We start from the raw sequence: 16,817 nt of genomic DNA, 5'->3' as shown, positions 1-16,817 counted from the left end.
CCAAGTCTTGCCAAGTCTTGCTTAAAAATCCTTGGTAAAAAAAAAAAAAAGTCCATTGCCAAGCCTTCGCTTAAAAAATCCTTGGCCAAAAAAAACGTCTTACTTAAAAAAGAAAAAGTCCGAAATTATTAAAGCAAATGTCAAAGGTGAAAAATACGTGAGCCTGTTTGGTTTGTAACTATAAAAACAGTTTTTCTGCTATCAAAAAACTAAAAACTGTACAAAAAAGTTTACTTGCTTTTGTTTTCTGAAAACTAAGTTATAAAAAGTCATGTTTTTATTATTCTCCAAAAACTGTTCTCTGTTTTTTGAGAATTATTTTTAGAGTTACAAACCAAGTAAGCCTGTACCCGATAGCACCAAATGAACCTAGTGAGGTAGTTGCTATCGAGGCATAGTGATATCTTCTCACAAACTTACACTTAGAGATCCCATGAATGTGACAGAGGTGATCTCTTTGGACAAAGAAAGTTGTAACAGAAAGGATTTGCAAAAAGAAATGAGGATCTCAAGGCCTTAAGGTCTAAGAATATTTACACAAAGAGATTGATCTTCAAGAGTAAGAATCTCTGCATCTTATATATAACCTCTATATATGCATTCACACATTAATTTTTAAAAGGGCAAATTGTATCTACACAAACCTCATTTCGATTTCATACTTCCGAATTGAAACCCCATTTTTTTGCAGGATTGACATCTAGTAATTTGAAGGTCATTATAGCTACTCTCATTTTTATTTCCAATTATGTTAGCACTAGATGAGAGAGAGAGAGAAACATGTGAAAGAGAGATGGTTGTGTTGAGTGAAAATGCGAGGGATTTTTTTATAAGTTTGTTTTACTAGTTACAGTAAATGCAGAAATGAAAATTACATTAAGGAACAAACATAAAAGGAAACGAATTCAAAGTGCAGAAAATCAAAGGTATGTAAAATGTAAAGTGAAAAATGAAAGTTGTTGCTGACACTAGATACCTTCAATTCTTTACATATTCTATATAATACTTGTTGAGTCTAAAAAGAAGGCAGGATTCATAATAGTTTTACGTTGTCAAGGTTCATCAATCTTCTCCTCTCTTCCTTGCAGGAAAACGGTATCGTATCGGACTGCGCGAATTTCAGCCTCAACAATACTCATTCTCTGACCAACTATTTTTGGCATAACAACTAACAAGTTATTTCATAATTTTAGGAGCTGCATTTTCTACCATAATTATTTATGATCATAAAACCACCTGATAATTTTCTGCCATAATTGTTGTTGCCTTAAATAATTGTCACATGTCCGTTTCTCTAACATATGTTTTCCAGAGGCCCCAAAAAGGCAACCTAGTATCTACCAAAAAGACATGTCATCCATGAAATGTTACTCATTGGCTACGTTGGCCAAGAAGATAGGTTTGGGTGTAAATGCATGCACGATCCAGGTTGTTTGTCATGAATTTTGATGAATCAATCATTTTGTTGGGATAGATTTTCAAAGAGAAATTTGTGATGGGACTTTCAAGTCGTGGTGGTGGATTGACGGTAGTGATTTGAAGGTCATTGTAGCTCCTCTAATTGTTCTTTTTGATTCTAACGGTGGCGGAGGAGAAAAAGAAACATGTGAAAGAGAAAAAGAGTAAGACAGGCAGTTATGTCGACTGAAAAGATGAAGGATTTCACCAGTATTTTGGATAACTATGGTGAGATGGTGTTGGTTGACATGGTTGTTGTAGCAAACAGACGTGTATCTTCGGAAGAAAACAAGGGAAAATAACATATAAAAAAGTCATTCTAAATATCAAAAGTCCTTTTTTTAAAAAAATTAATTGACAAAAAATATATATATATATATTGACAGTAATTTTTACGAAATTATTAACTAAAATTTCAGGTAATGTAATTTAAAAAAAAAAATTGTAGTGTTTATTTTCACGCACGACACTTATTAGTGGGCCCTAAGAGCATCCACAGCCCAATCGCCAAACTCAATTTCTGCGAGCAGATCAGCCCAAATGTGCTGCATCGGACTCGTGCTAATTGGGCGGGCCCACAAGGGCTCGCGGACTAGCTCAAGCCATAGCCCGATTGCGGAAATATTATTATTATTTTTTTAATCCAAAATGTAGGGGTTTGGCCGTTTGGGCGCAGCGGCTGTTTTGTTTTTTGTTTTTAAAATCTGGCAGCTTTGGCAGAATAGTTTTTTTTGGGAAAAACTCAAAAATGGTTATTTTGTACTTGTTTTTATTATTATTATTATTATTATTATTATTTATTTTATTAATAAAATAAAATATATTAAATAAAAAATATATTGTTTTAGGCACTGTTTGTCCAAAAAAAAATAATTTGGGCAAAAAATAAAATAAAAAACCATTTATTTATTTATTTATTTTTTGTTTTACCCTTAAAAATTGATTTTTTAAACTTTTTTCTTTTAGAAAAATTTAAAAATTAAAAATTAAAATTTCTTATATAAATAGCTCAACTCTTACCACCATTCTTCATCTTACCTACTATTTTTAATTTATTTTTTGTTTTTTTAATCCATAATGGATAATGTTTTTTTATTTTATTTTATTTTTATTTATTTATTTATTTTTCCTGATTGGGACCCATACACACCGCCTCCACTGAGATTCGAATTCCTAACTTTCCTTTGAAAGGTAAGAGCCTTGTACCGTTAGGCTACATGTCTGTTGGTGATAATGTATTGTTGAAAATTATAATATCATTCCTAACTTTTTTTAATAATTTGCAAAGATATTATTTGATTGAAAAATATTACCATTGAATAACAATTTCATTATTTTTAATCTTAAAAATATTATTACATAATTAAAATTTTAGTACATAAAAGGCATGTGTTAAAAATATAGCGGTTAGAAAAAGGTAAGTTGTTTTTTTTTTTTTGGAAGACGAAAATTAATAGAGTGCCTGTTTTTGAATAGCTAAACATGTTGACGTGTTTTTGAAAATTACTGGTGTAACACTTAAAGAAGTTGAAATGATATTTTTTGAAGGGAAAATTACATATAAATGGAGTCAAAGTTTCATATTTACTTAGAGGCTGAGTCAAAGTTCCATATTTCTCTAAAATGGATTGCTGAGGTGGCACATAGTTTTTTACTGTTTAGAAATTGTGGTGCCTAAAATACCCTTCCGCGAAGGTACTACTTTTTCTTCGAAGGTACTACTTTTTTGAACTGAAGGTACTACTTTTTGGTGTCCAGGTACCATGTTTTTTAAACACCCGCGAAGGTACTACTTTTTCTTTGAAGGTACTACTTTTTTGAACTGAAGGTACTACTTTTTTGTTAGGGAAGGGCATTTTAGGTACCACAATTTTCTAAACAGTAAAAAATCATGTGCCACCTCAGCAATTCATTTTAGAGAAATATGGAACTTTGACTCAGTCTCTAAGTAAATATGAAACTTTAATTCCATTTATATGTAATTTTTCCTTTTTTGAAAGCAAAAAAATTCAAAGAGGCTGGTGCAATATGCTTTAACCCACCACTAAAATGGTAGAAAATTGAAACACGCAAAAGTACAGAGAAGTTACTGTGAAAGAGAAAATGACTTTGTCAAACGAATCTCACGTGACCTTCCTTCCCTTTAAGCCCAAACATGATTGGGCCACCCTATTTAGATCTTTCCAAACTCAGAGGAACCCATTTTACTTTGACATAACCATCATCATTGTTTTCAATTTATATCCAATAATAAAAAAAAAAAAGTGAATATCACAATTCACAATTTCACAGTTCTTTTTAGATTCTTTCAATTTCGATGAACTGATATTGCGCTACACCCACATACATACATACATACATATATATATATATATTTCAAATAATATATACATATATAGTACATATTGATGATGGTGGTGGGTAGGAGTATGATTATTTGGGGGAATCTTTATTTATAGATTCTAAAAAGTTTGGGGGTTGTTTGGTGTTTTGGGGGATAATAATGGGAAATGTCAATGGCAGAGAAGATGGAGGTGGTAGCCCTTCGGAGGGTAGCGTTGGTGGTGCGCAGGATGACATGGCCGCGCATGTTAGCTATCATGCGCATGGTGATGGTGAGTTGATGGGTCAGTCCCCTCCTCCTAGCCCTAGGGCAGCCCAGTCTCCACTCATGTTCACTCCTCAGGTCCGTTCTCTTCATTATTTCCTCTCTCAATATACATATTGTGTGTGTGTGTGTGTGTGTGTGTCTATATATATATATGGGTCCTAATGTGGGGATTCAGAATTGCATATTTCAGATGGGCAATTTGTTAATGTTTCAATAGGTAGTTTTAACGTGCAATTGATTACTGGATCTGCGAAAAATGTTGCTAATTCAATTTGTGCCATCATTTATTTTGGTGGAAAAGAGAAACCCTTTTTGTTGGGAATCGTTCTGGAGATTTTATTGATTGAATTGTGTGAGTTTTGGAGATTTTGCTAAATACTTTTTGTAATTTATCTTTTACTTCATTTATTCTCTTGAAACACTCACGTTGTTTGATGGAAGTCCCAAATGAATTGATGAGCTTTTAGCATGCCTTCCAAGTAGAGAAGTTTTTCAACAATGATGCACACAAATTATGAAAAAGAAAAGGGGATTGCTTCAAAGTTTTTGGATGGATTGATGCATTGGCTATGTTATTCATTTTGAGGACTTCTAATTTTAATCATACAAATGGTGACGGAAGGTTAAATATGGTCAAGATTGAGACATGGCTTGGTGTAATGTGGCATAAGTGTGGAAATTGATATCTGTCTGTTTGAGGAGAACTTGCTCAAAGAAAATTTTAGTGTAACCTGAGCATTAAATCCAGATACATTGTGCTACTTACTGTGTTTCATGCTTCCTTGAAGTATGTTCCTGTGAAGTGCCTGCTGTTTCTCATGATGTCCGTTCTTAGGAAAACATACAATTAAGTCGAGATTTTTCATCCTTTTTTTTTCCCAGGTCCCAGTGGTTCCGTTACAAAGACCAGATGAGATGAACATCCCAGTTCATTCATGGATGCAGACTACCTCAGGGTACGAAGACACGTGCAGTGAGCAAGGTATTCCAACAATGATTACTTGGAGCTATGATGGCAAGGAAGTCGCTGTGGAGGGATCATGGGATAATTGGAAGACAAGGTGATAATTTGGTCCTTACATGTTTTCCCTCATTTTCTAATTTTAATTTGTGCTTTTCTGAATTGCAATTTGATATAGAATCATTTTACCCTATTGATCAGAAAGCCCTTGCAGAGATCTGGAAAAGATTTCACCATTATGAAAGTCCTTCCATCAGGTGTTTACCAGTACAGGTTTATTGTTGATGGGCAGTGGAGGTATGCCCCTGACATGCCATGGGCACAGGATGAAGCAGGCAATGCTTATAACGTTTTGGATTTGCAGGTAATTTCAATATTCTCTTTTTAGCACTAGGTGTTCAATATATGTATGAGTGACCTGGTAGTCATATTGATTGAAAATCACACGAATCATTACAAAGTAGATTTTAGTTAAAATTTCAGTTGGGTTAATCTTTAGACATTCTTCCTTATTTTGTATTTTTTTAATTTTTTAAACTTTTTAAATTATTAGGAGCCCAGTGGTAGTATCTCCTCTATCTCTCAAAGTGGAAGGTTGAGGTTCTAGTCCCTGTAGGGACAAAGTGGGTGTGTTAGTTATTTGCTTGGACCAAAAAAAAAAAAGGAAGAAATATTAGTTTTGATAGTAAAGTTTAATCTTACGTTCTTGAAATATAATCAGAGAATATATGTACCAACCAACTCATTTGAACCCAATCACCGATGCCTTTTGCCAAACTAATTAGTGTTGCATTTACAAATTTTTGTAGCCAATCAGCTCCACTTGGGGGCATATATTCTATTTACTGACTATGTCTTTCTCACTGCCTTTCTCTTGGTCTGATAGCTTCTTCAGCTTAAATAAGTTTATCTTCCTTTTCAGCGCAGTTATTCTTCAATGCATGCATATGTCAAAACCATGTTAGACTACTTGTACACAGCTATGCTGCTTTTTCATGAATCCATTCAGCCCTTATTCTATATTATTTAATTTTTGAATGTTAGGCAAAAGGGTTGGAAAATTTGAAATTAATTTTGAACCATGCAGAAATGATCAAATGTCAATCTTTTGAACCTTGCAAAGCAAATTCTATAAGCTTCATGCTAAAATGGATTTCAACTCAATTCAACACAACATAACACAAGAAAGCCATGATTTTAACTTAAGGCGAAATTAAATTTACTTTTTTTGACAATCAGTTGGGGTCATTTGGAGACATGGATAGTAGTGAAATTGGAAATTTTACCCTGTTATACACTTGTACCTGCATGTTATAATTAACATCATTGTTTTGGATTAGTAGGATTAAGTGGAAACACTATTGTGATTTGCTGAAACATGTGTATAGAGTACTAACCGTAGCCCTTATGATATCTTAAAATTTATGATTATCTGAATTGGAGATCTCATGTTTCATACTTACAACTATAAATGATGGCGAGGACAATCTCATCCTGATGAAGTGGTGTCTTGTTACATGATTGCCCATACAACTTAATCAACAAAATCATGTCCCAACTATTGATGTTCGGCTTGATGAATTTTGATTGGCCATTTTATTCAATATAATATTATAATTTTGGTTGAATCACATGCAAAATTTTTATTTTTTTAACGTCAATTAATGTAATATTGTATTTTCACTTCTCTTGCTCTCTTAGCATCATCTTCAAAGTGTACCACACCACTATTTTCCATTGGTGCAATTATTGGTTTTCACTGCATATGACCAAAACTATTATGACAAACCCAACGAACCAAGAACAAATCACGACAGAAAAACAAGCACGCCACACCCAAAGATTTACGTGGTTTACCCAAAATCTAGGTTACGTCTATGGCGAAGATCCGGCGAAATATTCCACTTTGAGGAGATTACAAGTTTCAACCCCCAAATCCTCTCTATACACTGGGCTACAATAGTATTGAACAGGGTCCACGACCCGTAAGCGAAGAAAGGGTCAAAACAAAGCCCATTTTCGGGTCCTATATGGTGGATTTATATGTTACTATCGTTTCTTATATATGATGTTATCACTTTATAAAATATATTTTTGATCAAATTTTAGTATTTATTGGATATCATGGATGAATAAAGGATGCTGATATTCACGTTCCACTAGTGTCCTCTGGCGCTCCCCTCTCTTTTTTGTTTATAATGAAATTACAAAAGTGTTCTTAAACCGCAAAAAACTTGGTCTTACATTTTTAATATCATACTTGCCCTTCTCTACTAAAGTAGGACTCTTGGAATTCCAATTCATTCGTCTTCTCTCTCATTCTCTACTTTTAATGCATCATTTTAGTTTAGATTATAATGTTTTTTTTTTCTTTTCACGCCAAGAAAAGAGATATAATAAATCAAACATCACAAACATTACAAACTCCTTCTGGATAAATTGATAACTCCCTTAGGCAAATTTTCATCAAAACACATCTCTACTTTCTTCCTTAGCGAGTTAGCGCTAAAGTTCCCAACTTGTGAGCGACCCAATTCTCTGCTCTACGGATGAAGAGGAATTTTGGGAAAGGAATTTCTCATTGTTTTGAGTCTCAGCCTTCACAAATTTCTATAATATATATATATATATATATACATACTGTAAATATATGTACACTATATGATATACTACTTAAAAGTAGTTAATTTAAATATATAATAATATAATTTCTAAAAGTTCCCTTCTAAAATCAAACAAGCGTTCCTTGTCTTGCTTATTGAATTTATGTAAAACATAATTCTATTTAGGGTAAATTACACTGAACTCTTATGAGGTTTGGGCAAATTACACATAGTAGACCGTTTCATATTTGTTTCTTTGACCTGTTCGCCGGTGGTCGGAAGGTGACTTTGAGTGTGAAAAGTCAATAATGCCATTTTCATACCAGGGAAGGGCAATATTTTCATACAAGGGAAGAGCAAATTTTTTTATTTTATAAAATTTGGTCATCAGATCTGCTCAAAAGAAAATGCTAGGGGTGTCGTTGAACATACGCGCCAAATCTTATTAGGGGAGGTCAAAGAAATAACTGGTAAACGGTCTACCCATGTGTAATTTGCCCAAACCTCAGGGGAGGTTACTGCTAGTGTAATTGACCCTTAAAACTAGGCTTTCCTTTATATTCAATTCAATTAAACATAACTTCTAGGGGAAAAAAAAAGCAATTATAGATTAGTAGAGATTGGTTTGTTGTCCAATTTAATGTTTTTCCTCTAATGAGATGGGTTTTATTCATTGATATAAAGTTTACTTCCAACTCAAATACTTTTTATTATAATATCGCATGCTCTTTTTTATTTTATAATTTATTTATTATCTTAATCACCTACATTTTGATCGATATTTTCTCTAGTCATTATATTGAACTAAACTTTTCCACTTTTAATTTATCGACAACTCATTCCACCTCTAGTCGTTTCAAGAGTACAATAATAGTGAAAAAAAAATAGCAGTACAAACAACAAATGAGTAAAGGTACGCTCCTTATATTAACTAACTACTAATATGTTAAATGTTAAAAGACAAGGTAGCATTAAAAATGTAAGAACCAAACATTGTGTGGTGTAGGGACTCTTTTTTAATTTCATTTTAAAAGAAAATGGAAGTGGAGTGCCTGAGGATTTTGGTTGAGCGCTAATATTAGCTCACATAAATAAAATAATTAATTATCCTGTTCAGAAACAAACATGATGTTTAGTGGCTGGTTACTGGGTTACCTGCCATCCTTTTTTAACAGGTTGCGAGATCAATCCTTACAACATCAATTTGTTGGATACTTTTATATATTGTAGAATATTTTATATAACATAGTCCAGCACTAAACTGGACCCAACATGAACGTGAAATAAGTATGTGCCATCTAGGTGGGACGCATTCATTTGCCCATTAAGTGAAGTCGCTTGGAATTCGCTAATTGAAGAAACAAATCCGCGGATCTTGGACATTTATCTCACATTAGTGTTACTCAATATAACTGTTTTAAATTTATTTTTTGGTCTTACCATAAATTCATATCAACATCTGCATTTCGATTGCACTCATTTTATGAACATATCATATTTTAAGTTTTAACTGTGTAACATTTTGTCCCATTAATATGTTTAGTAATAACATTTTATAGAATTTTCCTTCTAATTTTGAAGGTATAAGTTAGTCAAAGAATATGTTAGAAGCAATAATTCATTTAACCCATCCTGCATTATTCTACAAACTAGATCTTCTTTTGTGATTAATTGAGCCCATGTAATAAAAATATTTGCTTTTTTGCTACCTCTTGATCCCCTTGATCTTCACTGCATTACTACCTCTTTTTTTTATTTTCTTTATTTTGCTGAACTTACATTCCATATATGCTATTTATTTTTAAATCTCTTTATTGTATTCCATTTCTCTAGTAATCTAATGTAGTATTAATCATTGCTTTAATTTCATGAATCAATACAATATTATTAATAAATATTATACATCATTGAACCTTATTCTGAATATGTTTTGTAAGTTAATCCACAATTAAGATAAGGTCAACGTTGATTCCTAATATATGCCTGCAGTAATTAGAAATTCACTTATTTTTCTTACATGTATTTTTGGCTTTATAATATATGCCCTTTATCATATCAAAATATTTATTGGTGACTCATTTCTTTCTAAATCCCACAATATTTATTGGCCCTGTTTGGCGGAGCTTTCACTTTCTAAAATTCCTTCTACTCAATCGGCTTTGAAGAATGCATTTTGATAAAAGGAATTTAAAACAAAAAAGTTGTTTGGTGGATAAATTTTTTGAAGCTCTTTTAACTATTAACATAATTTAACTTGACAATTATATCCTTAATAAACCATGAATAATACCATGAATAATAGTAAAGAGTTGAATTGGAATGCACAAAGAAGGAAAGAAAAAAAAATCATAATTAAAGTGATGGAGTGAAATTGCTAATGATACAACAACGATTAATTGGCATAGTGAAGATCAGGATATACAAATTTAACCCAATCTACATGGTAGAAATTTTTTTTTTTCCTTGACTACATGATAGAAGTTGAAAGAGATGGTCCTTGACTACATGATAGAAGTTGAAAGAGATGGAAAAAAGAAAAGGAAAGAAAAATAAACAAAAGAGAGAGATGGCAGCAAAAATATTCCATTTTTATTCTTATTTATATTTATAAATCACTTTAACAGCGGAATGGGTAGCCTTCAAAAAAGAAAAAAAAAATTATACACACACACACACACACACACACACACACACACACATATATATATATATATTGTGTGTGTGTGTGTGTATATATATATATATATATTTTTTTTTTTTTTGAGAGGAAAAAAAATTATTTAGAATTCTATATAGAATTGAAGTTTGGATGAGAGTTTATAAATCTTGGAACTCTTCAGACTATGAGGTCAAATAGGAGGCAATATTATTTTTTCCTGCAACTTCTCAATCTTTTCGTTCTTCCTTTGTTGAATCGTTTTTCAATAATATTTTTTTCAATGAAGTTCTGTGAAATTTTGCTCAGCATAAATTTTTAAAATTTTTGGGTAGAGAACGAAGGAAGAAGATGATGTAAAAATAGGAAGATAAAAGTTTGCAATGAAATTTAGAAATAGAAATAGGTTAAATAATGGAAAATATTGGAATGTTATATTTATTACTTAAAACAGTGTGTAGTTTGTGGGAAGTCGATTAGGAAGCATGTTTTATTGGCTTTGGTCAATCGGGCTTATAAACCACTGAGACTTTTTAAAAGTCCATTTCAGAAATTTTACCAAACGCTCTTTATTATTGGCAAAGGACTTTTTGCACTTAGAAGCCCGTTTCGAGGCTACAGAAAGCCCAGCCAAATAGGCCCATTGTCTTTGGGGAATTCATTACATGCTTTCTTTAAATTCCTAGAAACCATATGAAGATCTTTTTTATTCTCTTTATATTATATACTCAGTGAGTTAACAACTTCTTGTTGACCTCCCTCGCAAAATCCAAATTAATTTTCTAATGATATTGTTTCAAGTCCTAACCATTGTACAATCATTCTCTCGAATTTTCTTAGATGGTCATTACTATAATCTTGTGGTAATATGTACAAATTTAAATATTTAATTTTTTTTTCCTAGTTGGTACCCACACACACATGCCTCTTCTGAGACTTGAACTCTTGACCTCTCTTTGAGAAGTAAGGGCCTGATACTGCTAGGCCACTGGCCCGTTGGTGGATATTTAATTTTTGTAGATGGTCATGAATGTATTCTTGTGATAATATGTACAAATTTGGATATTCCCCTTATTTCTATATATATAATTCAATTAATTTTTTTTGCCACTTTTCAGGCCTTTTTAGTTATTGTAGTCTTCTTGAACAAATTTTTTATTTATTTATTTTAACCAAGATATCCTAAAGTCCTTCCTATTTTCATTGACCTTTCATGCTCGATCTTTCATAAAGATATATTTGTCTAATCGAACCAAGGTTAGAATGGTCTTATAAGCCTAAGCTTCCTTGTAAATTTATTCAATGACTTAGTAAGTTTGTATTTATGTATATATTGCTCTTCCCATTCTTTTGACCTAATTAAAATAAAGATTATTGTATTTTCTATACTTAGCATCTTTTATTACTTATATAATTTCCTTCATTGCACATCTGAAATTATTAAACTGTCATTTCAGATTTTTTTGTCAGATTTTATGACATTCTTTCTTGTTTTTACTATGTTTTGGACATCTTCATTGCTCTACTATGTCTCTTTAAGTAATACCATTTTCTTGTTAATTATACAATGATATCTTTTGATATTCTTTTATTGCAAGAAGCCATCCTATTCCACATCTCATTAATTTCATCTTATAAAATTTGTGTTGTCTTGTTAGCAATAGTTCTTAAATGATTCTTTTTCCCCTTCTGATTTGTACCTTTTGTTTTGTGGATTTGTAATATATTTCTTCTTCTTGATTGTCTTTTGATACATACAAACACACACACGCACGAGCGGAGACATAACTCTCAATCTATGTTGTGACGTAAGCTTTTTATTAAAATAATCTTACAGTTTTTGCATGTTAGACACTTCTGGTTAGGAAAAAAGGTCAAACTAACTCCTGTTTAGTATCATTTTAAAGGTTATTCAATGTCCATCTCTCTTTTTAAAATAGGTATTCTCTATTATAAGGTCATATGGGAATGCAAAGTCTAGGATAGCTTCTCTAGGGTCATTCACATATCTCCAAATCTGTGTCCATCATGCACCATCTTATATTCTCCATGGTTTTTTTCCACATGTCCATTAAAAATCTCTTCTTATTAATTACTTCAATTCTTGAGTTAATTTATCAATAAGTTTCTAACATTGTCTTTAATGTGTTCCTCTAGTCCTACTTTGGGAGCATAAGTGCTATTATATTAACTACATTTTCTTCCAATTCAAGTTTTAGCCAATGTCATCCAATTTCCTTTGCTAAGCAGTCACAACTTTTAAATTTTTATCAATTATTATCCTTACCCTGTTTTTAAATATGTTTGTTTGCTTCTAATAACTCCTAATGGCCCGGGCCTTTTTCCCTTGTCTACCTGAAGTGACAAGTATTTATTGTCAAAAGCTTGTCATTTTTTTCCCCCTGATATGTTTGATGGCTTCTAAGTTTGTAATAGAAAATTTTAAACCCCACACTTGTTATGCTACCGGTGCTTTAAGGTTCTTTTTTCAACTAATCTCTCTTGAGTTTTTGTATAATGATTAATGATATATAAAGGAGTGATATGCTTAAATATCTTAACATACTAAACTCCTGTTGAACTCCAAAATTTCTCAACCTATTTATTTCTTAAAAGATGAAAGCTATGTACTGCCGAGTATTTCTGGGTGAGATACTGGAATCTTCAGGTCTCACATGTTCAGATGCATCTTTCTTCTGTTAATTTGCCTGTAGTAATTGTATATATTTGTAAGAATTTATACAGCGTACCTGCATGCAGCTTTGTTATTGACTTAGGAACACTTCCATCTAAGAAGTAGCACAGATGCGACACATAAAATTCTAGAAAAGTAGGATGAGGACACGGACACTGTCTGGACACGGCTAATATAAATATATTTTTATTTATATATCTATATTAAGTAAGACAGGTATAGAATTTTAATTAATTTATAATTTCTATACTGAAGTTACATAAGTAAAAGTTGAAGCTATTTGAATATCAAAAAGAATATATTATATACAATGTCACTATTTATCTTGTCATTGTAATTATGTTTTTTTTTTTTTTTTTTTTTTTTTTTTTCATAGTTTGACATGTGTTTAATGTCAATTTTTTAAAGAAAGGGAGGTTGGACACTTTGATGTATGTGCTTAATGTTGCTTTTCGGACTATCTTGTTTGTTTTATATAAGACGAAAAGTGTGGGATGTGTTGGTTGAGTGTCCAGAAAATGGAAGGCCCAGTTTTGTTGGAAGGAAAAGAAAAGAAAGGAAATGGAGGGATATGGTTTTTTTATGTTTGGTATAAAATTTTCGAAGGAAAAGAAAGGGAATGGAAGAGGGATACATTGACGCTTGATGAGTTGGTTTTGTTATCCTTCCAAAATTGGGAGGAAATGGAAGGAAATGCTAGCATTTTATAAATACCAAATTTGCCCTTATTTTTATAAAAGACAAAATAAAAATTACATGAGTTCTAGGACATGTTTTCTTCTATTTAACCCATCTACCCATCCAGAGGATTAAAGAACAAAATTGTAACTGCATTTCATATTGAATCTTTAATCAGCAACAGTCAATTCAGATATGGCCATCCTACCTAGAAAGTGAAACATGCATATACCTGAAGGCGTTCAATACATATGTTCATATCTAAAAATAATTATTTAAAAAAAAAAATTCCGACCTTTCCTTTCCTTCTCTTTACTCTGTTAGTCTATTATTATAATAGTCGCAGTATTGTATAATATTCTATCTCTAACACAGCCTAACAGTTTGGTCTATGCTATGAGATGCTTCACCATAATTTCTTGATTTTCTGTGTAATATTAAGTGTGAACATGTGCAAAGTACACTAAAATCCAATTTGTTTTTCCCATCTTTTATTTAGAAAAAAATGGTTTTATGTCATTTCTATGATTTATATGCGTCAGGTCTTCTTAAATTTGTCGTTTAAATGTAAAAGGTATGGGAGTAAATTCATTAAAATAGTTTCCTTTCGTTTCTTTCCCCAAAACGATTACTATCATCTTCCTTTTCCTTCATTAATCATCCAAGCATGATAAGTGGTTAATACCAGCTTTTCCTTTCTCTTCCGTTCTTTCCTAACTAATGATATCCTTTTTTTTCATTTCCATTGTACCAAACATAACCCTAGTGTCTGAGATTTGTCAGCCAAGTGTCCGAAATAATAAAATTTATTTTTAAATTATGGAGGACTAGGAGTGTCCATGAAGTGTCGGTGTCCGACACGGACATGGCACCTTCATTGAAGTGTCCGTGCTTCTTAGGCAAAACACCGCCTTTCGCATTAATACTCAGCTTTCTGTTGTAATTGAAAGAAACATGAGGTGGTTTTTGATTTCCAGGTCTGCATTGTACTGTTATTTGAATATTGATCCTGCTATGTTAAAAAAAAAAAGGGAAGAAATTGTTTCGGAGGGAATAACTAGTCTGCCTTGAGGTAGATACTATTATGCCAAATACATGTTAAACTGTCAAGTGTCAATTGAGTTTCTTAGAACTCTCTGAAGCAAGAAAGTAGTATATGCTGATTTCACATTGCAGATCAGGCAGTCTGGACTGAAGTAAGGAAATTAAAGGCTGTTTTTAATTTTTCAAAAAATGATTAAAGAATTAAAGGATGATTTTATAGTACAAGTAGCGGATTTAAGTGGGTCCCAAATTCAACCAAATCAGATTATCCATCATATGACCCCGAGGGATTTTTTGTTGCAACTTCAGAAACATGGGAGCTTCAGTAGCCTTCTATTCTCTTTTTGATAAGCATGAGACAGAGTACTGACTACTGAGTAGCCTTTTGAAGCTCATGAATGGTGGACTGAGACACCCAATTACTAACAAAAGTCTTGGACCTCTTGGTAGTGGTCATAATTTGTTGCTTGCAATGCCTCTGCTTGAAAATCAGGATGAATACAAACCTAAGGCTGTAGTGTTTGACTCAAGCCATTGTAGAGCTAACCATAATATTTGACATAATACCACGACTATCGTCTATCCTGCTAAGATGGTGTATCTGCTTCTGCCAAGCCAACTCAAAGGCTGAATTTGCTTGCTATACAAAGAAAATAGCCATGCAGGTGTGACCTTCTGTGTGCAGAAGGCATTGCCAAGATTAGGGATCTTGCTTCTCTACTTTAAGCAAAAATTGACATCTAATTATTTGTGGTTAGATAATTCTTTTTTGTTGGTTTAGGTCTCATATGGAAATACTGAACTTCTTGTAGCATATTACAAATGTGCTCTCTGTGTCCGTCTGTGTGTGTGTAGTGTCACGTTTGAATCTTTTAGAAACACAGTAATTGGCTACTTGTGGGCTGGGATCTCTGGTTGAAACCCATTGTATTTATTGATGTATTATGCAGGACTATGTTCCAGAAGAGATTGAAAGCATTTCCGGATTCGAACCTCCTCAGTCCCCAGAGGCGAGCTACAGCAACTTGCAACTTGGTCCCGAGGATTATGCAAAGGAACCGCCATTGGTTCCCCCACATCTGCAAATGACTTTGCTCAATGTTCCTTCGACCTACATGGAGATTCCAGCTCCTTTTTCAAGACCTCAGCATGTGGTGCTTAACCATCTTTACATGCAGAAAGGGAGGGGTGGCCCATCTGTGGTGGCTCTTGGGTCAACCCATCGGTTCCTGTCCAAGTATGTGACAGTGGTACTCTACAAGTCCTTGCAGAGGTAAAATGCACATCATCTCTCAGGATGTTAGTCTGTAGTCCCTTTATGTAATTGTTATAATTATTAAGAGTTAAATTTTAAGCTGATGGCTTGAGCGAACTCCACAAAGAGCCATTATAGTAAACTTGAGAATTTTATGCCTCCTAATGCATAATACTAATATACAGTTGATCGAAAAGTTATTTGGATGTCCCTACCTACCCCTCACTGTTTTAAATGATTTTTTTTTTTTTTTTTTTTTTCTGTACTGTCTAGCCACTCTAATGCTAGCAGAGGGTTAGGGTTGCTCTTGTTCTGGATATTTCTTGGTTTAAAGCTCTTGCAATTTGAACAGGGAATGTGGAGGAAAAACTAAAGTGTTTTTTTTTTTTGGTTTGAAATTGTTTCGGCATCTATTTAAGCACTTTTTCTCCCATCTATCATCAACTACACGGAATATTTCGAATGTTAATCTGGCTTGCTAGAGAACCTCTCTGCTTATAATATGTTCAAAGGTTAAGTGATGGACATGATCAGATTTTTTGGGAACTAGGAAAGGTTATTCTAGCCGTTGATTTGCAGTTGCTATGTCTCGTTCCGCCATTGACAAATGTTCAATTTACCAAAAGTAAAATGTGGATTTGTACTTGAAGGTAGCCGTTTTGTGGTTGTGTAAATAATGTTGAAGATTTGGCCTCGAAGGCCACCAATGGACCGAGTTCTATGTTTAGTTATGATATCAACAACAATGGGATTGGTGCTTGCACCAAAAGCTTAAGTTGTATCTGATGTGGGACAAGAACGACAGTTAATCTGTTACAATTTGTTTAGTCATCTGACTGATTACTGGAAAAGTAGG

At 32.8% G+C, this 16,817-nt stretch overlaps 1 protein-coding gene across 1 annotated transcript; it reads left to right on the top strand.

Moving 5' to 3' along the window:
- Positions 1-3,675: 3,675 nt before the first annotated feature.
- On the top strand, positions 3,676-16,167 carry LOC132309231 (SNF1-related protein kinase regulatory subunit beta-2). Its single transcript, XM_059807558.1, has 4 exons — positions 3,676-4,144; positions 4,952-5,130; positions 5,232-5,394; positions 15,657-16,167. Exons 1-4 carry the CDS (start codon positions 3,962-3,964, stop codon positions 15,981-15,983), a joined length of 852 nt encoding a protein of 283 aa, XP_059663541.1. The 5' UTR covers positions 3,676-3,961; the 3' UTR covers positions 15,984-16,167.
- The last annotated feature ends 650 nt before the right edge of the window (positions 16,168-16,817 follow it).

The sequence above is a fragment of the Cornus florida genome, unplaced genomic scaffold (assembly GCF_030987335.1).
Source record: "Cornus florida cultivar Cherokee Brave unplaced genomic scaffold, ASM3098733v1 CherokeeBrave_3.0.0_Hap2_Chr01, whole genome shotgun sequence".
Classification (NCBI taxonomy): Eukaryota; Viridiplantae; Streptophyta; class Magnoliopsida; order Cornales; family Cornaceae; genus Cornus; species Cornus florida.
Note: the sequence above shows the minus strand (reverse complement) of the source record. Positions and strands in the feature narration are given on the sequence as shown.